The 24,278-nt window shown below is 49.1% G+C and overlaps 1 protein-coding gene across 3 annotated transcripts in view; it reads right to left on the bottom strand.

Moving 5' to 3' along the window:
- Positions 1-24,278, bottom strand: part of Vps35l (VPS35 endosomal protein sorting factor like) — a 101,314-nt gene that overhangs the window by 56,639 nt on the left and 20,397 nt on the right. For 2 of the 3 annotated variants that reach the window (XR_378273.2, NM_027815.4), the window contains exons 9-14: positions 18,429-18,488; positions 11,736-11,832; positions 10,806-10,853; positions 9,468-9,561; positions 5,088-5,165; positions 4,554-4,676 (exon numbers count right to left, since the gene is read on the bottom strand). Coding sequence is in view for 2 of the 3 variants with exons in the window: in NM_027815.4 (NP_082091.3) it covers positions 4,554-4,676; positions 5,088-5,165; positions 9,468-9,561; positions 10,806-10,853; positions 11,736-11,832; positions 18,429-18,488 (500 nt within the window). In the remaining variant the exon portion in view is untranslated. The remainder of the gene's footprint in view (positions 1-4,553; positions 4,677-5,087; positions 5,166-9,467; positions 9,562-10,805; positions 10,854-11,735; positions 11,833-18,428; positions 18,489-24,278) is intronic. The other variant, XM_006508212.2, reaches the window with a different exon arrangement.

Genomic DNA, 24,278 nt, shown 5'->3' with positions numbered 1-24,278 from the left:
AGAGCTCATCTTGCACGTTTGTGAGTATATACAGGAGGTATGTGTGAGTGGTGTATGTGCACCTGTGTGTGCGTGAACCTGCACACACAGACACCAGAAGAGGACACGGACTGTCCTGTTCCCTCTCTCTCTGCTTTGCTCCTTTTAGACAGGATCTCTCACTGATCCTGGAGCTATTCTAGTAGCCAGGAAACTCAGCAATCCTTCTGTCACTGTACCCACCAGGGGAACATGCAGCCACAGGGATGGGCAGCCAACTTTTCACATGGGTACTAGAGATTCGATCTCAGATTCTTATGCTCTTACAGCCATCTCTCCAGCTTCATTTTATTACTATTATTTACCAGTGTTGAGTGTGAGTGCACGCATTCTCATGCTATGGGGCATGTGTAGAGGTTAGAGGAAGCCTTAAAGACTTGGCTCTCTCCTTTTATGCGTATGTGGGTTCTGGGGATTGAACTTAGGCCATCAGGCTTATGTGGTCTTACCACAGTGTCTGTACCCCTGAGACAATCTCACTGGCCCTATACGTTTCCATTTTCAAAACTGGGTCTTGTTATGTAGCCTAGGCTAGCCTCAACCTCAGATTCATTATGTAGCCCTGGCTGACCTCCAACTTGAGGTAACCGTCCTGCCTCAATCTCCCAACAGCTGAGATTACAGGTGTGTGTCACCCTGCCTGTCCTATGTTTTACAACCTCTAAGGAGTAATTTCCAGTGAGCAGACTAGAATAAACAGTCCCTTGGGTCAGTCTATCAGGAGACTCCCAGAAGGAACAGGTCCAAAGACACCCATTGGTTTCAGAGTTTAGTACCACACAGCCGGACTCCTTTCAGCTATGTGGTATCTAAGCCACGGCTGCCTCCATTAGAAAGTCAGGATGGTAGGAACACAAAGAATTTGGATAATTGAAGCAGAGTAAACCCAGACATGGTGCAGGGTGTCAACAAAGCCATCGCTGTATGACAGGCTCAAAGATTTCCCTTTGTCTGTGACGCACTGTCTACTCCACAAGATCACACAGCCTCCGCACACCTCCAGAGATGACTAAGGCCACGGAGCTCTGAGAGGAGACTGGGTAATGAGGAGAGTGCACACTGCAAGGGAGGGAGGGAAAGGCTTCAGGAAAATGACTCACGTTAGAAGAAGATCACACGTAAACACACACACACACACACACACACACACACACACACACAAGAGGAGGGGGGAGAGAGAGAGAGACAGAGAATGAATGAATGAAAATGAATATAAACCAGATAGGGTGGGAAGGAATAGGCCTGAGACACAACATCACCAATGTCCAGATGGCAGGACTCTCACAATTCCGCATGTCGACTAACACACTTATCCATCCCTCCTCCTGTCTTTCACAGCTACCAACAGTCCTCCCCCTCCCCAACGTGACCGATGCTTCTGCCACCTGCCATTCCTCAAAGCATTGCTCTCTTGAGATTATCTTCTTTCCAAAACACTCCAGGGTTCCTTGCTCTCAGGTTGTGGCTTTAGCCACCTCTGTAGTTGGACCTGGCCTGGCCTTGCCACTGCAGCCCCCGCCCAAGTACCGCAGGACCCTTACCGTGCATATACCCACCTATTAGCATGGCCCCCTCCATGCTAGCCCATCGTTCTTCAACCAAGCTTGGGTTTCCATTTATTTCCACAAGGCCTCCCAGGACCACCTACAACAATGTAGGCCACACACATCATAGCATCATAGCCTCCAACCTTAGCCCTTAGAAGAAGGTTCACTATGCCTATTTTGCAGATGCCAAAACTGAGGTGGATGGAAGTCAGCAACTCAAGGCACAACAGACCTACTGTGTACCTCCCAGGGCCAGCCTGGAGCTACACTTCCCTCTGTCTTCAAGCTGCACTGCGAGACTCAGCTGGGGACCCTGAGACTCTTTAAAAATCACCACTGAAGTTGGGTCCAGGCCTTCCCCCCACCCCCTTACTCCCTCTTCCAAATACACAGCAACACACAGTTTCTCAGGGGATCTCCATCACCCACAGCAAGCTGTGTACGACGGCTACCCTTTTCTGTGTGTGGTGTGCTTGAAATGAAGTGGCAATCTTTTACTGACTACAATCTCATTTTAACTGTAGAAAGGAAGAAAAATCTTGCCTTCAGACTATAGTAGGAAAAGCCCTTCTAGATAATCACCCTTTCTTAGATTTTTAATTTCCATCATCATCATCGACACAGGGACACTCCTATGTAGCCCAGGCTGGCCTCAAACTTATGACCCACCTGCCTCACTTGCTTAATGTTGGGTTTACAGGCCTGCCACTGCACATCTGGCTGTGAATTTCTATTCCTAGTTGGCAATGTATACATCAGGTGCTCACAGCTAAAGTCCTTCGCACCTGCCTGGGTTGTGTATGCCAACTGCTGTGGCCAGACCTTACAATATCCTATTTGGAGGCTCAGCTAAAAGGCACACAGCTCTGTTCTCCCCCTTGCCTCATCCCCAGCTATCCAAGAGCTCTTAGCACCAAACACCATCACATGGTCCCTTCAAGCCCACCTTCCACACTGACATCAGTTCATCTACTACTCCAAAATGATTGACTTTTTTTTTTTAACAAGACACTGCAAGTCCCTTACCTAAGTGCCCGAGAACACAGTCTGTCATTATTTAGGTGACCTAATTCTTCAGTCACTTCTACTGCATGATGATTTCCTACAGCGGTGCTCCCCCCCTCCCCCCAAAAGTTCTATTCCCAGCCTCTGTCTCCTCTGAGATTCCCAATGTTTCAAATAAAAGCCAGGGCGCCTTGTGACACCCACCTTCCATTTTTTTTTTTTTAAATCTGATTTTGCCTTTTGTTAAAATAAGGAAAAAAAAGTGTTCTCATTTTCAACACATTAATCCTGCTTGTAGGAGTTTGGATCGTTCAGAGGAAGGTTGGGGCTCTGCTCCCACAGTTGAGTTTGTGGCACCTTTCTTGCCCAGGAGGGGGCCACATGTGGTTGCTAAGGACCACACACAGCACCCGGCAGCTCTTCAAACTCACTTCCCCGTAGACTACTCTAAGATGGAGTCAGATTGCCAAATGATCAAAAGAAATTCCACTAAAATATTAGACGTCTCCCCATACTTTAAGTTCTGAAAAGTCAAAAACATAAGCAAAGCAAAGGAAATTCAGGGAAGGTGGTCCCAACGCTGTCCAGATGCGGTGGCACATGCTGGAATCTCAGCACTCAGGAGACTGAGGCAGGAGGATAATGAGCTGGATCCAGGCCAGCCTGGGTTCCGAGCAAGACCCCAACTGAACATGTATGTAGGACACCCACTCAGCACAGGAAAAGCAGTGTCCTGGTTTAGTCCAGACACAAAGTAGAAAACAGAAACTGTCACAGATAAAGACATGGTGCTCTCAGAGAGTAGGGACAAGTCAGCTGGCATCCACTGTCCCATGACACGGTCACAGAGCTGAGGGCAGACCCAATCACCCCAACATGAATGACCTCACTTTGACACTAGGCTATCTATGGCTTATGACCCACACAGCAACTGAGGAGAGCTGCTGTTTCTGCTCAGCTATGCAACTGTGAACAGCTTCATGTCAATACACACAGACAGACACTCATGGGTTCCAAAGGACCCCACAGCCTGCCACTAAATGCACACACAAGAATTCAACCAGCACCCCGCTGGCTACCTGACTTTGGGCCACCACAACCACATGAACATAGTGTTCAGGGCTAGACACTCACTGCTCACTTCTCCAGGGTCAACCCTGAGAGTGGTATGGTTCAGTCAGACGCCTATTCTTTTTGTTCGAATGCGTTGGCTGCCGCTGGGAGACAGGACCCTGCCGCTGAACTGCTTCGCTCCCTTTTATTAACAGCAAGCTACCTTTTACTTTCAAGCATGGGAAGGAAGGCCAGGCAAGCTTCATCTGTCAGTCACGTCAGCATGCCCTGGGGATCACCAGGAAGGAAAAACCGTATTTCTGTTAGCAGTTTAATTCCTGAGAGAACATCACTCAAAAGAGGAAGGAGGGGAGAGGGAGGAAGAGATGGAGGGAAAGGAGAAAGGAGCATTATATAAGCAATGAGGAAAGGTCTACCTGCCCTTGCATGAAATAGGACACTGGCACCCACTACACAGACCTTATTGAACTAAGAGAAACACAGATGGGCAGAGGAAGGTAAATGAAGAAGTGAGAAGTGTCCCCTGCCCTGGAGGAGGATTTCAAAGGTTTCTCTCTGGCCACCAACTCCCAACCATAGGAATGTGGCCCGAGTGGCTCCTTTCCTCCCAGTCTCAGGAAATGCTGCTGTCATCTAGAATGGCAATCCACAGAGAACCAGCCACAGGGCTGAGCTCTCCATAAGGGCACCTGAAACGACATTCCTGAAGCTGTTGGGAAGGACCCTGGGAATATTACAGGGCACACAGAGCAGAGGTGTCGTACACCATGGGGAAGGGAAGCCAGCCTTGCTCCTCAGCGGTGAATCCCCATCACCACCACCAACACACACACACACACACACACACACACACACACACACACACACACACACACACACTCGCCTTACCTCTGGAGCGTGGTAGGAGACACACTGGAAGATCCAGCCCATGGCAGGCGAGTACAGAGGGAGATAGGACAGCAGCTCCACACCCTGGGCCACCAGCTGGTTCTGGACAGTGTCCCCATGAATCTATAGGAGACCAAAGGGACCTCAGAAAGGAGTCACATCACCCAAGGCAGGCTGGCTTGGATGTGGATGGATGGATGCGAGGGTAACAGCCTGCTTTCTCAGCTGATTTTAAAATCAAAACAAAATGCACACCGAGTTTCCCATGCCACCCAGCTGAGCAGTTCATGGGGGCATGCTGCACAGGCAGAAGCAGCCCAAAAAGTGGATCAGCAGATGCCAGGAAGTAAGGCGGATTGCCTGGAGGCATTTCCTGCTCACACCTGTGTTAACTCTCCCTCCACCCAACACCAGGTAAAGACCCCTGTGGATGTCAGTGTCCCCTTGCACACCTGGCCAGTGGCAAGGGTCCTCAGCTTGGTGAATTTATTCATGGAACGGTTTGCTCAGTGAGCTGCAGAGGTGCTCGCCTACCTGTTTAAATGTCAGCAGGAAGTCAAAGAAGTTCTTATTGAGGCTCTCCTTGAGGTGCGGGGCCACTTCGATCCCCACCTACAAGTAAACAAAGTGACACCATTGTGACAGCGAAGAGCCAGCTGCAGAGAAGACTCCTCTTGGTGACTTTTCTTCTCTCCAACCCAGGCTCTATGTCCTCACTGGCTTTGTGCCCGACCATACCCCTGCCTCAATCTCTCAAGTGCTGGGCTTACAAGTTAGTGCCACACACCTACCTGTAGCACCATTCTGATAACAGAAAACAAAGGAGCTGGGACATAGCTCAGGGTAGAGTGTTTGCCTGGCATGTTTAGGACCCTAGTGCTCATCTGCCAGTACCACAGTACACATGAGTGTGCACACACGTGCAGACACACACACGCACACGCACACGCACAGACAGACACAGACACTTAGAGGAGAAGCCCACTCCATTCTGCTGATCTGTTTCCCCACTCAATAAACATGTATTCATTTTATAAGAAAAACTGCAGAAGCTATTTTTAACGGGAAAGGGGTAGTTGGGATCATCTTTGAATTTCCCAAGAGCAATGAATATATTCCTGAACAAACCACCCAGAGAACAAATCAATACAGTACAAAGGAAGGCTGCGGTCCTCGGATGGTGAAAACACCATTCTCTCCATTTCATACACACAAGACAGACAACACTTGTGGATACGTTTATTAGATGAAGCAGGACCATGGTAGGGGGAAGGAACATGGTGGTGGTGGTGGTCCATGTGCTGGGCACATACAAGGCCCAGGGTTCAGCTCACAACATCCTCCTGAAGTCCCCAAAGCTTACAATGTAAAAGACAGCCAGCTTCTACATCATCGCTAAAAGCAATGCAGACTCGTTCTTTGCTAGTCAGGCAGTCATGTGTTTGACACGGCTCTAATAGGACAAATACAAAGAACACAAACGTCACCATCTGTCTGGACAGATGGTTCAGCTGGGAAGGGCGCCTGTCACCAAAACTAACAATCTGAGTACATTCCTGGAACCCACACGGTAGAGAGAAGTCAGACTCCATGGCAGGCCTACACACACTAGGGGAATATAATAGTAATTATTTCTTAAAGCTGTCATCCAGGGCAGGCATGATGCCATAGAGCTTTAGTCTCAGCAATCAGAAGAGAAGGCAGGTGGGTCTCTATGAGTTCCTGGACAGCCTGGTCTACATAGGAAATTCCAGGCTAGCCAAGGCTATATAGTGATTATTGGCTCCAGGATTCAGTAAACAACAGCCTGGGTTTTAAAGTTTGAGGCAAGACTCATAAGGCAAAGAAGAGAGTGCTTTTTTTTTAATATGACAGAAAAATTTTAAACCTTTTAGCTAAAGAGAACTCCCTTATGGGGAGTCGGAGCCCCAGAGCTGGAAGGAAAGGGAAGGTATGCACTACCCCAGGGAACAAGCATTGGACGCCATGATGTCTCCTACACCAGCCCCCTCTTGGCAGACTCAGGTCCAAACTGTTGCCCAACTTGACAAGAGTTCCTACAGGAAGCTATTATCTGGGCTCCTCCAATGGGGACAGAGTTCTCCCAGTCACTAGGTCCCGGGGATTACAGTAAGTATGCTGTTCTAAGGACATCAACCATCCTTTAGGCAGAACTGTGAGACTCGCCAGGGGCTTACGTTCCCAGAGCAGCTCGAAGGCCTCTGGGGAATGTCCAAGGACAACCACCTAGCTAACAACTGTCCCACTGGTTCTGATTCTGTTGTCTTCCCTTCTACTTAATAAGTACATTAGGTGACAGGGTAGGCTGGCCCAGTGGGCAGGCAGAAGAGAGGAGCTACATTAGGTGACAGGGTAGGCTGGCCCAGTGGGCAGGCAGAAGAGAGGAGCTGAAGGGGCTGGAGTTGGAGGAGGGGCTCCCCAACCTCCCACTATAAACAATTTCAGGCTCACCCACTCACTGCTTTTGTTCCCTTTTTTATCTCTGCTAATCAAGCCAAAGCAGCAGCTAGGAAGTCGGCCTCACGCCAGGCTCTCCCAGCATCCCTCAGTCCTACTGGTTACTGGGTCCTTCCTGGGCTGGCACACCGAGCCATTTACCCTGAACTCTTCAGCCCAGGGACTGGACTGCTCTTCCCTATACAATCCAACCTTTGAGCGTCCTGGCTGCTGTACCTGGCTCCCCTCTCTCCTCTTCCTTCCTGCCTTCTCCCGACATGGCTCAGGGTCATGTCCACTCTGTACTCTCCCAGACGTCCCTGCCCCTGGCTATGCTCTCCCACACAGCTACAAGAAGCCTTTTCCCGAGACAGTCGTGTCCTTTCCTTTCTTTCTTTTTCATTCCCTCTCCACTTTTCAGACAGTTTTCTATCAGTTACTGCTATCAATACCTGAGAAGACAACTTCAAAGAAGAAAGAACTATCTTCACTCAGTTTCAGAATGTTCAATCCAGGGTCACTTGATCCCATGTGTAAGGACAGGACACCATGGGAATGGGAGTGTGTGATGGAGGGAGGCTCTCACACATGAGAGGCAGGAGAAAGAGGGATGAGGAAGGGAAGGAGCCAGGGTAAGACACAGCTCCCAGAGTGCACGATGGCCTACTCCCTCCACCAAGCCCTACCTCTGCTTCCACCCCTTCCCAGGACCACCATCATAGTGGCATCCATCAGTGACTAATTCACGTCACACCTCAGGTCAGAGCCCCTAATAATCTGTCCTTAGAAAAACCTTCATAGACGCACTCAGATGTGTGCTTCGCTGTTCAGACATCTCTCAATCAAAGCAAGATTAACTACCGCACAAGCCAATAGTCTGAAGGAGGTTCCTGCCACTTACAACCGAAAGCATCCTTACAGATGTGCACCCCCAAACTCAGGACTGAACCCAGGATCTTGCACCTGCTAGCACTCTGCCTCGTCAGCCCTCAATTCTTTTTGTCCAAACACTTATCAGCTGCTCAAAGAGGAGGCGTCTTCTACAGCTCCTGTATAGGTAACATGATGTTACCAACACAGTAGCGCTCCCTCAGCCTCTTGGGGCAGGGACACTATCCGTCCCCTGCTCACGTGGCCTGCTTCTGACCTCAGGCTTACAAGGAACATATGTTTCTTTGCTGGCTGCTCTTTATTAAGTAGATGCAACATCCTTAGTGTGATTCTATTTTCCAACAGAGGCCAATCAAATGGAGAGAATTTGCCAAAATCGGTGAGGTGAAAGGCAATGGAGCGCGAATATGAAAACAAGGATATCCTTGGGCGTCTCCCCAGGGAAATGGTGTTTTATTTACATACAGGAAACCACCATCAAGCTCTGACTCAGGATGAGGAGTCAAGCTTCAATAGACACAAATGGTTAGCTCTGATATTCCTGGGTTTAAAACCCACCCCAGATTTCAAGCAGAAACGCACACTGGCCCTCACCTGTTCCAGAGAAGGAGCAGGTGCTCTGAGGCGCCTTTCCCTTCCCTGGGGAAGCATCCTCCAGGATGGGAGTCTGCACTGACCCTACAGAGCGCCTGCTAGGCAATCTGGTGACTCTCAGCCACAGAGCCTTCCTCAGTTGTATGGCACAAGAGAAGCAGAGCGAAGGCCCTGGCTTACTAACGAGCAGCATGGCTCCTGTACAAGGCTCCATCTGTGCTTCTGTCCTCAAGGAAGCCTGTGACTTAGCAGAGGCCAGAAGCCTCACCAAAGGTGCACAAGGCTGACGGGGCAAGGGCAGAAGACCCACTGTCTGGGAGGCCTGTGAGAGCTGAAACCCCTGTGTGGCTCCATGGGATGCATTCGCCAGAAACCAACAACTGAATGAAGTAAAAGCGCCAAGCTGTGCTACTTCAGAGTGAGGCTAAGGGGCCCCAGTTGTCTCCCATTCACCACAGCAGCCTAAGCCTGTGTGGGTCACAGAGACAGCTCTCCCTCCCAGGCCTTGGCCAGCTCACACCCAGCCCAACTCTTTAACAAGAAGATGAAGATACACACACACACAGACATAGAAACAGAGACACAGAGTCACAGACACACATGTGCGCGCGTGCGCACACACGCGCACACACACACACACACACACACACACACACACACACTAAAGCCAAAGAATTCAACACAGGGAAAAGCCTGTCTCAAGTGATTGAAAAAGGCCTGGAGCCTCCTTCCCAGCTGGAACTGAGAAAATTAATCCAGAAAACCAGTTCACTTGGGTAACGACGACCTTAAACGTCCCCTAATTAGAACTGTGGTAAGTTGGTCTACTTCAAAATTAACTTTCACCAACAGCCCTGCAGCTCTCATCTCTGTGGAAGAGCTGTGTCCTCCAAGTAGCAGCTAAGAGCAGATGGGTGCTGGAGAAGGAGCCTGCTAGGAAGGCAGACAGCCACGTCTGGGAGCTCAGCATACCCGACACAGGTAGGCCCGGGCGTACACGGACACGAGTGGGTCTCCGATCCCTCTGATCATGCAGGTTAGTCGGGGCAGGCACTCTGAAATCCCCCTGTGGGAGAGAGGAGTGCAGAGTTAGTTACATTCTCCCTGTCCTCACTTCCATGATAAAACCGTATTATCCTAGATGTAGGGGAGGGAATCAAACGCCTAAGAACAAATCAAGGTCAAAGTTTCAGCTTGCCAAGGCAGTGTAGCCAGACTTTCCCTGTGGGTACAATTTAGTAAGGCTTCCCCATACATATCCCTATCTGTGGTGAGGCTTATGAATTTATTTCTCTGATGTGTTTGAGACAGGGTCTAACAATACAGCGCACACTGGCCTCAACCTCTCGATCCTCCTGCCCTAGCGGCGGGGTTGTAGGCATGCATGTGCTACCCACCGACCTAGCCACACTTTACTTATTTTAACAGTTTTATCCCCAGCCTGGCTGTCCATCAACTTCTAGCCCCTTGATCTACAAGGGTCTATACGGATCACTGTTTGGCCCTGGTTCAGTGTCCTGTGTCCCATCTTTCTACCACCTCAGGCTAGCAGGAGCCAGCCACCCCCAAACCCACCAACATGACCTAGGATTCACTTCTATGACATGCGTCCTTCCCCCCACCCCCCCCTTGGATAGGACCCTTGCCCAACTGGGGAGGTAAAAATACCTATCTCTAGCATCTATAAACCGTCCCAGTCACCCCTAGCTCCGTATTAAATGGTTTCCTGTGGGAGGGCCTTCCTTCCTCAGCTCTGAGAATGGCTCTCAGAATCACATCTGTGAGAAATGACAGCAGCTGGCTGCCTGGGTCCCTGGAGCCAGAGCTCCAGATCCCTCATCATCTTCACCATCATCACCGGCAGCGGCAGCCCACCCAGGACGGTGCCAGCCAGGTCTGCTCCTGTGCCTCCCAGGGTCATGCGCACAGTTCGGAGCCCACATGAACTCCTCATTAGGTCCATGTTCAGTAGAGGGGGCTGAGGCTCAGGATGGAAATAACTTACTGGAGACCCACAAGGCCAGATGCAGGTGGAACTGACCTCCTGTGAGCTACACACTGCCTCACCCCCCCCCCCACCCTTGACCTTTCCTCTCTGTTCATTAGATCGGGATGAAAATGCTATCTGTATCTTATCCAGTTTCCACACACTACGTGGGGAAGACACACGGGCGATGAGCATGGGGTCGAATACTACAAACTCATGGCCGGTGCGTCGCTACCGTCACACGGCTATTGTGTGCTTCTGCCTGGGCACACGCGTATGAGCTCTGCAGCCATTCTACAGCTCCAGACGAAGAAGGGCCTTACGTTTTGGAGAGGAACTTGTTACACTTCAGGATGGATGCTTCCACATAACTACAGAAACATTCTGTTAAGGAAGACCCGGTCCAGATGGCCTGTGCCCAGCCAGACAAAGGCAATTCCAACAGGGAAGCAGAAACACTTAAATTTTAGGCACGAGGACGCCATGATGGCAATAGAGAGAACTGAGCTGGAGGCTGCCGGGTTCTCCACAGGGTTCTCCAAGCTCCGCTCTTAAATATAAGTTTTGGAAAATGCTGCCTGTTGGTTCATGGCTCTGTGCTGAAATTTAAATCAAGTTTTCAGCCTTCATATCAAAGCCCCAAGGGGCACATGGACCTGAGATAACTAAGATGCTGTGTGTGTAGGTCAAAGTCTCCACGCATCAGTACTGTGTACTGATGCAGAAGAGCAGGACCTGCACCCTCCAGATGGTTCATCAGCTGCCACCAAGACGGGGAACCAAGAGTTGGGTTCCCAGCATCCTCAGGGTGGCTCACACTCAGCTCCAGGAGATGCAATGCCTCTGGCCTCCGAGGGGGTGTGTGTGTGTGTGTGTGTGTGTATGTGTGTGTGTGTGTGTGTCTGCACACACACATAACACAGAGCTAAAAACAAAATAAATCTTTTCTGAAATGAGGCACCTTAATGAAGGTAGCATATGAATGCTCTTCAAAGGAACAAAAGCCTGATTCATGCATCGTAACCAAAACGACAAACAGGAGAGCCATCAGGAAGGAGTGAGATCCCAAGCAAGGGTCTCTCTAGTGTAGCTGCCGACCACAACGGAAGCAGGTGTCACTGGGAACTTTAGGGCAGCCCATCCCGTGGCTGCCGTCACCAGCACTCCAGACCATCCCGTGACAGCTGTCACCATGTCACCAGCACTACACTTCCCGCCCATCATTAAAATAAACTAGGATGAGGAAAGGATACAATCTTGGAATGAGTTCCCGGATGGAAGCGATCTTGAAAAACCAATTCAGGCATGTCTCCTTGGCTGTGTCGTTCACGTTCTCTGGGGAGAAATGATCTGCAACGCAAAATGGTTGGTTGGTATTGTGTCCCAAACTCTGGCTTTTTTTTTTTTTCTTTAATCTAGTCCAACTATGTAGCTGCCCTGAAACTCACAGAAATCTGCCTGCCTCAAGCACCGGGGTTAAAGGTGTGCGCCATCACAGCAGGCCTGTTCCTGGATCTTTATAGCTGCTGCAAGTCCAGGGCAGAGAATGAGGAGGTAGAGTCCCTCCAGGCCTTACTGAAACAGCAGCAGAAATGGCACCAGGGTGCGCGCATACACACTCATACACACACGCACGCACGCACGCACGCACGCACGCACGCACACACACACACACACACGTTGGAAGACACCAGCACTATGCGCTGTTTCAGCAACATTAGCTTGATCATATATCCGCTCAGTAGCTCTCCATCTGCTTCCAGAGTTGGGAAAACAGAGACGTTCAGTGACTTGCGCAGGACACCCAGGAAGCCTATTAGAGTGTGAATATAAGCCAGGGCAGCCCAGCTCCGCGGCCTGCGTTCTTTGCCACCACAAGTTGCTGACCCGGGGTTCCTTGATGTGAGGAGCAATCACTGCAGCAACAGCTGATGAACCATAGATGCATCAGCACCTGGTCTCACAACAGGAAATGTGAACAGCGCTTTTACCATAAAGAGCCAAAGCTGAAGGTAAGTTGAGACCTGAGCCTGAGCCAAGCGGCCACCTCAACCCTGCTCCAACACTCCAGTCCCCTCTGGTCACAACGCCAGCTTATTCCAGTATCAGCTCCTTTTTTCTTTAATAATACAACTCTAACTTCTCAGCTGGCCACTCGGCCATTCTAGCAGCTAGGTATAATCATCTGACTGAGTTGGGGCCCCAGAACACAAACAAAAGTGCAATTTCTGTGAAGCATCTTCAAGAGGAGGTATTTGTCCTGCTTTGTTCCCTCCTGTCTGACTTAAGAACAGATATGAAAGCTGGAATCTCTGCAGCTACATTGACCCAGGACCATATTAAAATAGTCAGAGTTGAGATTCTTGGCATTGCCACAAGCTTTACCTTCCTTGGTAGGATTTTGAATGGTCTGGCTCTGCAGCCACCCTTAATCTTGATATATAGTCTTTGTTATCGATACCACAAAGTCATCCCTCAGAGTTTTGGACATGGCATACATTTTCATAAGGAGTGAAAGACTAAGACAGGAGGAATGCAAGCTCAAGGCCACCCTGACACACACAGCTCACATGAAAAACACAGACACATACATACAGAGACATATATACACACATATACAGGCACACATATACACTCACATACACATATACATGAGATACACAAATATACATCTGTACACATACACACACAGAGACACACAAACACAAATACATACATACAAATATACACACAAAACACACAATACATATACATACATGTACATATGTTCAAACATACATATACACGTGTATATATACAAATATGCATGAAATACATATGCATATACACACATGTTCGTACACATATACAGAGACACACACACATACATATCCACAAGTTATATACACATAAAAACATGCATGTACACATGTGCGCACACATACATATAGTAATCTCACACAATGACAGAGACTACTTCCAGGTCGAGAGAGAATTAAGAAATGGACTATGTTACACAAAACTTTAGCACAGCATAGAAAACTAAACAATACTAAACAACAGATTCCGATCTTTCATTTGCTCACCACAAAGGCCTTTAGAAGCCAACGACAGATAGTGTGTGAGCTTCCAGACAGTGCAGAGGGCAGAGCTTGCCCTCAGGAAGCTTGCCAGTGGTGGAGACAACTAACAGGAAACAGTAACCAGGTAAAGCGATAAGACAGCAGGTAATGAGAACCTGGGAAGAGAGGAATGGACAGGCGTGCAGAGGGTGGAGGACTAGATAAAGGAATCAGGAAAGATCTCTGCACAGGTCACAAAGGGAAGCCACCAGGCATAGATGGAAAGGCAATGTCATCTAGAAAGGGACACACATGCAAAGGCCCTGAGAGCAAAGGGTCCGGAGAGCAGCCTTGTGACGAGCTGGCAGGGAGGAGCAGCCCGCTCTGGTGGCCAGGCGGGCACAGAGGGAGCCCCCGAGGGCTTTCCTAAGTGCAGAGGCAATGCCCTGAAGGCTCTGGGCAGAGGCGAGGCACGGACAGGACTTACTTCATACGTTAGCACTGCAGCTGCAATGTGGGGAAGGGATCCAGGACTTGGAAACTAATCCAAGAAGAGCATTCCACATAACAGAGGGGTCCCCCATTTCTTTTCCACATAACAGAGGGGTCCCCCCATTCCTTTTCTTTCTTGTAAGTACTTTTATTTTTTTCAACTCTGAACTTCTGAAGATGTTTTAGGAGAAGGAAAGAGACCAATCAGACTAATTTTCTTTCATTGCCATATTGACTAAGGTCCCCGCCATCCTGATGTGACTCAAGTCAGCCTTGGGGACAATCGAAGATAGGGTTGCTGAAATGATGAAGCAAGATCCACAACACAGTCAAGTGCTAGGATGTCTCCCAACTAGGAAACAAAATGACTTAACTAAATTCAGGGTATGTGGCTTCATTTTTTACTTATACTTATTATATATATATACACACACACACCACACACATACACACACACACACACACACACTGGATTAAGAAGGGAGAGGGGGGACAATGAGATGGCTGACAACCTGAGTTCAATCCCTGGACTTTACACAATGGAAGGAGAAAATTGCGTCTCAGAAGTTATCCTGTAACCTTCAAAAGCTTGCTGCTGCGGTGTGGGAGGAAGGGTTAGACAGAACCCTTAACAGCCAGACAGAGAGGGAGAGGAGCCGTGACTAGGTAATGAAGATGGTGAGCTTCCAAGATGGCTGGCTTCTGCTTACCCTCCTGTCAAAAGCCTCACAGCACAGAAAAAAGGCCTCGAGAGCAACCTCTCTTGCCACCAGGATCCCCACTGGTGGGCTAAGTTCAGTGGACATGTTTATACAACAGTTGTCTAACTTTCTTCAAACTGACCAGCCTTACATTAGTAGAAGACAGAGGGCTGTTCTATCTGGGTGCCTGTTCTTCTGTCTGCCCCTCTCTGTTGTGTTCCACATTCCTCTGCTGCCACCTGCCATGCTCAACATCTTCCCTGCCTTCCCACTGTTATCTGGCAGTAACAGTAGCACGTGTGTGCCTTGTCTCCTTCACATTATAAATAAATGTCAAAACTGTTTAAAGAAGTGTGGGGGAGGGATGACTACATAGTAACATACACTACTTTTCTTCTTCAATTTTTCCTTTTTTCTTCTCTCTCCTCTTCTTTCTCCTCTTCCTCCTCCTCCTCCTCCTCATCTCCCTTCTTCTTTTCCTCCTTTTTTTTTAAAAAAAAAAAAAACAGAGCCAGTCTTTCACCATGTAGTGCAAGCTAACCCAGAATCCATGATCCTCCTGAGTGCTGGGATTACGGTATGAGCCACCGAGCCTGGCCTGGTGTGTACTTGGCATAACCCTAAGATATCCTAGCGTTCTCCAAACTCAGGAGAGCTAACCACAGTTCAAACTCCTGAGGGCAACGAGCTCAAGAATTAGCGTCTCCAGTCCGGGAACTGATTCAGACGGAAAGAATGAGTGCAAATGTCACCAGCTTCCTCCCCCACATAATTCTTCAGGCAGAATTCTGCAGAGAAATTCAAAGCTTTTCTCCTAGTTTCAGTTGAGAGTCATTCCTCAGTTCCCTGACGACTGTGGACCAAGTTGTCCTCTCCCTCTGGGCTCTCAGTACCAGAGGAAAGCATCAAGGGAAGATGTTAAGGGAAAGGGAAACACAATGACCAAACCAACTGCAAGAAAACAAAAGCCTGGGCTAGCCTGGGCAACATAGCAACCTGCCCCAAAACAAAAACAAAACAGACCCTGATCTGTACTGCTCTCAGCTAAAGCAAAATATTCCAGTTAAAATTGCTAACTACTATATTCAAATGAGGAAAACACCCTTTGATGTTGTACTTGAGTTTGGGTAAGACCAATTAGGGATTTTTTCCTTATTTGGGCCTAACATGTTGTTTGGGGAAATGGCTGTAGTAGACAGAAAGTCAAATGACTCTGAGGGTCGGGTGGGCCATCCAAACAAACGTGTTTATTTTGAGACAAGGTTCTGATAAGTTAGCCCAGATTAGCCTGCATCCTGCCTTAGCCTGGGGTTCCAGGACTACAGGTGCCATCGCTAGCCGGACTCCTTCCAAAAGTTCGTTCTTCATAAGCAATTGCATATGAACCAATGTGAGAAGCAGAAAGGTGTGGGCCACACCGAGATCCCAGTACCTGGGAGGTGAAGCACAAGAATCAGAAGTTCAAAGGTCATCCTCAGCTAGAGGGACTTCAAGCAATCCTGGGCTATGAGACCCTGTCTCAAAAACCAACCAACAAGGAAATGGGATTAAATGTATTTATTTTATTTGTGGTGGGGGGGGCACAGTGAACATCTGAGGGGGTCAGAAGAGGGTGTCAGATGCCCTCGAACTACAGTTATAGCTGGTTGTGAGTCCCCATCTGGGTCCTCTGCAAGTGTTCTTGACAGTTGGCCCATTTCTCCAAATGACCCCCCCACCCCCAGAAAAGGATTTGAAATCCTTGCTAGTAGGGCTGGAGAGAGCTCAGCTACTGAGGGCACCCGCTGCTCCTGTGAAGCACTTGAATTCTTTCCCAGCACCCACCCGAGGCGGCTCACACTCCCTGTGCCTCCAGCAGATCCCACCCCTCTCCAGGCCACACAGGGCTTCAGGCACACCAGTAGTGCACAGACATGCATGCATTTAAAAAAAAAAATCTGTTGTTGCGAAAGAAAACATACAAGTTTAATTCTGGCAGTCGGCTGAGGTTTGATACCCATGAACCACATGCTGAGCGTACATTCAATAAATAAATGTGTATTTCCCAGACCCCTGGCCAGCAGAGATGATTTTCCCACAGGGCTGGCCTCTGTGGGACTTTCTAAGCTCCTAAACTTACCAGAAGGAGACACTAAAATCTTGACTACAGTGTGGGGGTGGGGTGGGTCGGGTTGGAGGCACAGAACTGCTGTACGAGCCACAGAAGGCTGAGGAGGTACAGCATTACACTAACGTGCAGAGGCCCAGTCCATCTGGAGCACCAGCTTAACCTGGGACCAGTCTGAAAAGTTATTAGTGGCTTATATGGCTTTGGATGTGCAGTAAGTCTTATAATCCCGTGTCTTTTGTCATTTCTCATTTCTTTTTTGCTTTCTTTCCCCTTTCTGCAGTGTTGGAGATGTTCTATAAGCACTCTACCACTGAGCTGGACCCTCAGCCCTTGGGGGTTTACAGACAGGATTTCACGACGGAGCCCAAACTAACTTTGCACTCACAATCCTTCTGTCTCCGTCTCCTGGGTGCTGGTATAGGCTGAATTCCAGGCATGTTCCTCCACACCGAGCTACCTAGTGTCTTTTCTTTTTATACTCCGAACTCATTTCAGTTTGCCAGCCACATCTCAAGTACTCAAGAGCAACACGGGGCTGGTGGCCACTGGACCAGACAGTGCAGGCACAGCTGTGACCCTTCTGCACTGGGCCTACCCTTCTATGGCGAGACCAGGTAGCTCCAAGGGCTAAAGGGCTCATATAGACCTAAAGCTGTGTACAGCTGTTTCCTTCTGAGAGATGTTTGTATCAAAGTTTTAAGGAGATGGGTGGATAAATGGGCAGGTGAGTAGATGGATGGTCAGTGCGAAGACAGATGGGGGTGGAGCAGGGGGGTCAGGAGGGCAGGTAAACAGATGTGGGGGAGAGATAGATAGAGGATGGCTGAGAGGGTAGATGGATGATATCTGGGTGGATGGACAAGGAGGGCCAGGGAAGGGAAAGAGGAGGAGGGGGGAGAGAGAAGGGAGTGGGGCAGGGAAGAAGGAAGGGAAAAGGTTAAACTATGGGTCACTGCCACTATCACTGTCTCCTTGTCCCTGGGCAAGAACCGCTGCCAGGACCAGGATGAGGGACGAAATGACAGCCCAGGCAGCCGCTGCAGCTTGTGTGAGCTGAACAGGGCAAAGGAAAGGAAGCCGTAGCTGAAGATGCTGCATCTGAACACATCGTCACAATTGCTCCTGTGACAACACAAGTCCATCATCCACCTGTCCCATTAGAACCTCCTGGGAATTTAAAATTGATTGGCAATGAATTTAACGCCAACATCATTTATGTATAGGCTGAGGAGCTGGGGCATCTGCTACTATTGATTTATCGGACATCCCTTCATACATACGCAGTTTTTACTTAAGCAATTTGCTTCTTGGAGAGAAAGGCCCATATGAAACAGGAGCGTGGCTCTGAGCAGCAGCAGAGAAGTTGACCTGTAGCCAGGTCTCACTCCACCCTCTCCCCTTTTCCTGCATTCTAATGACTTGCCTGCTTGCAAACCTTCTGATGGCTCCGGACGACAGAGACAACCAGACTTCAAACACGTTTCTTTCAACACATTGAATTAAAAACCTTATCCATTTTCAATAAATCCCGACTTGATTAAAACCGTCTAACGGCGGTTCTGAGCAGGCTGGTGCCAGCAAGCCCAGGAAGCATGACATTACCTGGCAAGGCACTGCGGCTGTCCACACACATCGAGGAGATGCGCTCATAGACCAGCTTTCCTAGGACAAGAAGACATATGGTGTTGACGTCACACACCACAGGAGCAAACACTAAATAAATGTTACTAATTAGAAGCAGGAAAATGGCACCTGGCAGCAGGCATTCACTCGTGAGTGTATGCTGCCACCTAGTGGCACACACTTTTAGCCTTGGTTTGTTTGTTTTTTTTTTTTCCTGCAAAGAGGAAGCTGATTTTCACACGAATTCACGGGGTTTACCTAGGTAGTTAGGTTAAAAATAATTACAGAATGTTGTAGCCCTCAAGATTCGGGTCAGATATTCATTCTCTGATCTCACTGACTTGACTTCTGACCACCGGCCACTTATTTACATCTGCTGGCCTAAGCTGGGCATGGCTGGAGCTGAATCCAGTGTAGGGCACTTTCTGTGAAGTGTGGGGACACCTCGCTGCTCTGGCCTGAGTTCCAGGTTCTTTTTCTCTTCTCACTCAGGTGCTGATCGCCTCTGGCAGGGTGGTAGCTGGGAACGCACAGGCCTGGGCCCGTCTTGGAGCTTTGAAAGTCAAAGATTTGGGGAATGTGACTAGAATGTGAACTTTGGACCACATTGCTGCAAATCCTTGTGCGTGCTCAGGTGTGGAAGACACTAATTATCCGAGTATCTAGAAATGGTGGCCAGTGTCTGCTAGACCAATACTTCTCAGGCCAGCATGCGGCAGAGCCCTGGAGCCCCTGGAGCCCCAAAGATCACCATCTAGTGTGATGTCTCTGTCTATCCCAGGGGCTCCCGCAGAAGTGGTCTGGGTGCAGCCAAGATATGTCAGAGATGTCAGTGTACAGCCAAACTGAGAAGCCCAGCTTAGAACCTCACCCTATACACACACACACACACACACACACACACCCTGCAGACTCTGGAAGCCTCACGGAATGTGCTCCAATGCCAGTGCCCAGGCCCACTGCCTCTTTTCCTTCCTATGTTTTTCTAACCCAGGATCACAAGGGTGAAGAGAGAGAGGGAGACATTTCCTCTCTGCCACAGGGACACAATGGACAGAGGCACTGCTTGTCCCTGAGCACGCTGAGGAACAGCACACCGAGGGAGGGACTCTTACAAACTCCTTTACTTCCTATACAAAAGCCTGCCACCTCTCTAGAAACAGTCTTCAGGAAATACACCTCGCACTGTAAGCAGCTGCTAACTATGTCATTTCTGGCCAAATAACTTGTTTTTCTTTTGTTCGGGTGGTAGACACTGTCTGGGGAAATAACCATCTTGGCTAGAGTTCATTCTGCATGCGTGTGCGTGTGGAGGGACGGATGCCTGCATTGCGCATGTCCATGAGCAAAGATGAAGGTCAGGGGAGAATGTTGGGTCTCCTCTGTGACTCTCTGCCTTTATTCTTTTGTGTTGGGACTCTCATCAGACCTGGAGCTAGGCTGGAAGCCACCATGCCCCAGTGACCTTTCTGCCTGTGCCTCCCACAGCCAGCTCCGCCCATCCCTCACGTAGCTCCTGAGGATGTGAGCACGGGTCCTCACGCTTTCTCGGAAACCTCTCGCTCCATGAGCTGCCTCCCCAAGCCTTGGTTCTTTTCCTGACTAGTTTCTCACACATCGAAGACACCGTGACTGAAAACCACAGCGGTGACAGTGAACACGCTCTGAGCATGAGCTCTGTGCCCAGCACTACCCACGATTATTTACCATGTCCTGCCAGCAGCATTTAGGAAAGAAAACTGTTCTGTGTTCCTTACATGTCCGTTCAGGTAGTTCTCTCCAGAAAGTCTGTAACTTTAATTTTTTTTTTCTCAAAACCTATTTTAAATGATGGTTCTTAAACACTTTAACCTCTCTGCTAGCCCACCACCAACCAGAGGTGGTGGAAAAGAAAAGATACAGGGGAAGTGGACCTGTTTAGAAAAGTTCTTTAGAGCAGCTCCCATCTGTGTTGTCTGGAAATCGGCAGTTCAGTTCACAGGTTAGCAGCGGCAGCTCGATCCACTTGCAAACACTTCACAGATACACCAGCAGCACAGTAGAGTCAGGATAGCAAACAGGAATCGGCAGTGGTGGCACCACCTAGCAGGGACAGGCAGGCCCCAGCCTCAGCAGGAGTCAGCAGCAGGAGGGATTTGCACCAGCAGGGACATCAGAAGTTCTCAGCTGTGCCTCTCTCAGGAAAGCCGAGATCAGCAAAGATGCAAGATCAACAAGCGTTGCGCAGCTAGCCCTACCAGCAAGCCAACTCAGCCTTCGTCACTGTCCATTGAGTTCCGTTTATTCTCCCTCCAAACATCACGTGTCCTCCATGGGTCTTGCCTCAGCACATACGTCTGTCTCAGCTGACATCACTCTGCCAATCAGCCATGAATCTGAGGACGCAACAAAAAACTGCAGCACGCCACCAGGTTTTTGGTGTGTTTCTCTATGGAGTCCGGACAAATGGAACTCAAGAACACGTGTAAGGTGGACCAGTACATGAGTGTCATTAGCGAAGAACCCCTCACCATGGGTCCTTTCATGTGCTAGCGTTAGCAGAGCATCCTCTCACCTCTCATCCTCTCACTCATCTGCTTCAGTTCCTTCATGAGGCTGCCTGAGCCTTTCACCTGTGTCCACTTCAAGAAAACTCTCCTTTTTTGCTCCAGCGAAACACCAACCAACACAACTGACTCTCCAAAGAACCCTTAAGTTTCCACTTCAGTGTCTCCTATGCACCATTTCACAGGCAGAAAATCTGAATCTCAAACACATGACTGAAGAAGAGGCAGCAGCCAGGGAAGCCAGCAGCCCGCCTGCGCCTATGGCCTCCACTGAAATGCCTGTCATACTTCTGCTGTGTTCGTGCATCATGTGTGATGCCTGGGCCGTGTGCCCTGTGGTCCTGAACTGCAAGAAGCTCCAACCCTAGCTCATCACGCTGACAGCAGAGACAGGTTTGCTAGAACAGCACATGGCGAGACTGGCCACAGGACTCAGGATTTGTATCCAGACAAGGCAAGGCTCTCTCCATTTTTAAAAACTGGAGATGTGTAAGCACCATCATGGCCAGGCCCATTCCCCTTTCTCTGGCAACAACAGTACATGTTTGTGGGCCATCAACTCAGGCACTGGAAGTCAGCCTATGTCACTGCCAGATATCATGACCCGAGCCAGGCCAGTGAGGCAGAACCCAAAGGTCTTTGCACGCTCTGGGACCATCAGCAGTAATGATCTTGAGAATGAAGTCACCCCAAGAGAAAGTACCCGAAAGACAAAAAAACTCAATTACACCAAGTCCCTAGATCCAGCTGTACCTGAAAGCACTCTTGGATCTCCAGCAGGCTAGAAGGCTTCTTGTTGGAAGGGTTACAGACAAGACGTGCTGTGCTGTAAGCTCATGGACTCTGCTTTGCTAAGACATGAATGCCTCCATCTGACCTCCAGCTCTCGGAAGCTCACCTGTAGGTTCCTTCTGATGCCTCTACACTGTATTTACAGCTCAGAGTGCTGCTGGGCCAGGCAAACTGTTCTCCTTCAACCACCCCCTGCTACGCACCAGGCCACGGGGCCCCTGGGCCTTCAGATTAGTCTCTTCGCCTAGAACTTTCCACTAAGCTTAAAAGATCACTCTGTCTCCTACAAGAAGTATGAAACCAGGGTAATCCCAATGACCTCAGAGACACTGTGACTGCCATGTAGGAAAGACAGATCTGTGCTGACTGAAGACACAGGGAAATGGGCAAGCCGTGGAGAACTTCAGTGCATGCAGAAGACGCCTAGCTGTCCAGATGAGGAATGTGTCGTGTCAGTACCAGTTCCTGAGGCAGACACTGCAGGGCAGGGAGAGTGCAGGGAAGAGAGGCTGCGCTCCTGCGATGGCTCAGACCTTCACTGTCTCCTCAAGGACCATCTGTAAAAGGTGTGGGCTCCAGCACTGTTCTTGGGAGGTGTGGTCCCTTTAAGATAGAGGCAAGTAAACCTTACAGGCATCCAGAGCAAAGCCCCTTCTTTGTACCTATTTCTTTTATTACAAATATACTGATTGGTTCTTTATATCTTCAGAGGTTATTGTATTAAGTTGTCTATTGATAGTACTTTTATGACTGTAAATACTTGACTTTCCCCGTGTGGATTCTCATGGTAGACTTCAATTCGCGCATGTGAACTGAACACCGATCAGTATTTTTTACGACACCCGAGAACTGTTACACCTTTCATTTTATCTTTTAGGAAATCCCCGTCTTTCCATTTTTTCAATTAAATTTTGCACAGTTACTTGTTAATATGTAAATGAAGTTTTTAATTGCTATTGTTTCATATAGGATTGAAAGAAAATTAACTCCTTGATTAAAAACAAATTTATCTGAAAAAAAAAAAAAAGATAGAGGCAAGTATTTAAGCCACCTAGAGCTCCCCTGGAGGCAGCTGTGAGACTCCAGCCCTTTGTTCCTCTTCTACTTCTGGGCCATGGAGTGAGTAGATCTGCCTGTCACACATTCCTGCCTTGCCACAGGCCCATGAAGTGGAAACTTCAGGGTTCTTTGGAAAGTCGGTTGTGTCAGATGGTGTTTTGCTGCGGTAAACACGTGAAGGAGAGGTTTCCTGAAGTGGACACAGGTGAAAGGCTACGGCAGACTCATGAAGGAACATTTCCTACAGGGGACATAAAGCGAAAGGATGTTCTGCTAAAGCAAGCACAGGAAAGGACACGTGAAGGAGTCTTCCCTAACGACAGGCATGTCATTCCACTGAGTAGCTGAGCTCCTTTGTCGGGACTCCATAGAGAAATACACCAAAACACTTCTGGTGGTGTGCTGCGGCTTCGTGCCACGTCCTCAGACTCTGGCTGATTGGCAGAGTGATGTCAGCTGAGACAGACACGTGTGCTAAGTCAAGACCCATGGAGGACACGTGATGTCTGGAGGGAGAATAAACAGAGCTCGGTGGCCAGTGACAGAGGCAGAGCTTGGCTTGCTGGGACAGCCAGCTGTACAATGCTAGTGGGTTCCGTATCTTTACTGATCTTCGCTTCCTTAAGAGAGGCACAGTCGAGAACTTCTTCTGCATTCCTCCTGGTCCCTCCTTGTGACTTGTGCAGCGCCTGAGGCCTGGCTGTCTCTGCTAGGTAGCGTCACCACTGCTGACTGTGTTTGCTATCCTGACTCTACCTACCTGGGCTGCTGGTGTATCCGTGAAGTGTTTGCCAGTGGATCGAGCTACTGCTGCAGACCTGTGAACTGAGCTGCTGATTTCCTGACAACACAGGTGGGAGTTGCTCCAAAGAACCTTTCTAAACAGGTCCACTTCTAAATAGGTCCCGTTATCCTTTCTCTTCCACTACCTCTGGTGGATGGTGGGCTAAAAGGGAGGTTAAAGCATTTAAGACCCATTATTAAAAATAAGGGTTAAAAAAACTTAAAGTTGCAGGCCCAAGTAAACTTTTCCTCCTCGTCAACTGACTATCCTAAGCACTTGGTTACAGTGACAGAATGCAGACACACAGTTCCCATCAGTGCAAGTGTAGGTGCCCTGGAGGTGGCAAGAGACCTGAGCTTAGCCAGGACACGAGCTGCTAACCTGCCTATGTCATTCATCACGCTACTGGCCCATGTGAAGATTAGAAGAGAACATTCAGGGCTTTAGTAAAGACGCCCAATGCAGTGGGCTGGGGAGAAAGACTTCTAGTGCCCAGCACACAGACAGCCGGCAATTAACCGAGTATTTCAAATGGTAAGTGTAGAGGATCGTGAATGTTCCCAACAAAAGGAAGTGACAGATGTCCGAGGCAATGAACACACATGCCAATGACCATGACTGTCACACATCCTACACCCGTGCCACACT

This window comes from Mus musculus, chromosome 7 (genome assembly GCF_000001635.26).
Source record: "Mus musculus strain C57BL/6J chromosome 7, GRCm38.p6 C57BL/6J".
NCBI classification, from domain to species: domain Eukaryota; kingdom Metazoa; phylum Chordata; class Mammalia; order Rodentia; family Muridae; genus Mus; species Mus musculus.
The sequence above is the reverse complement of the archived record's forward strand: the minus strand, read 5'-3'. Positions and strand labels throughout refer to the sequence as shown.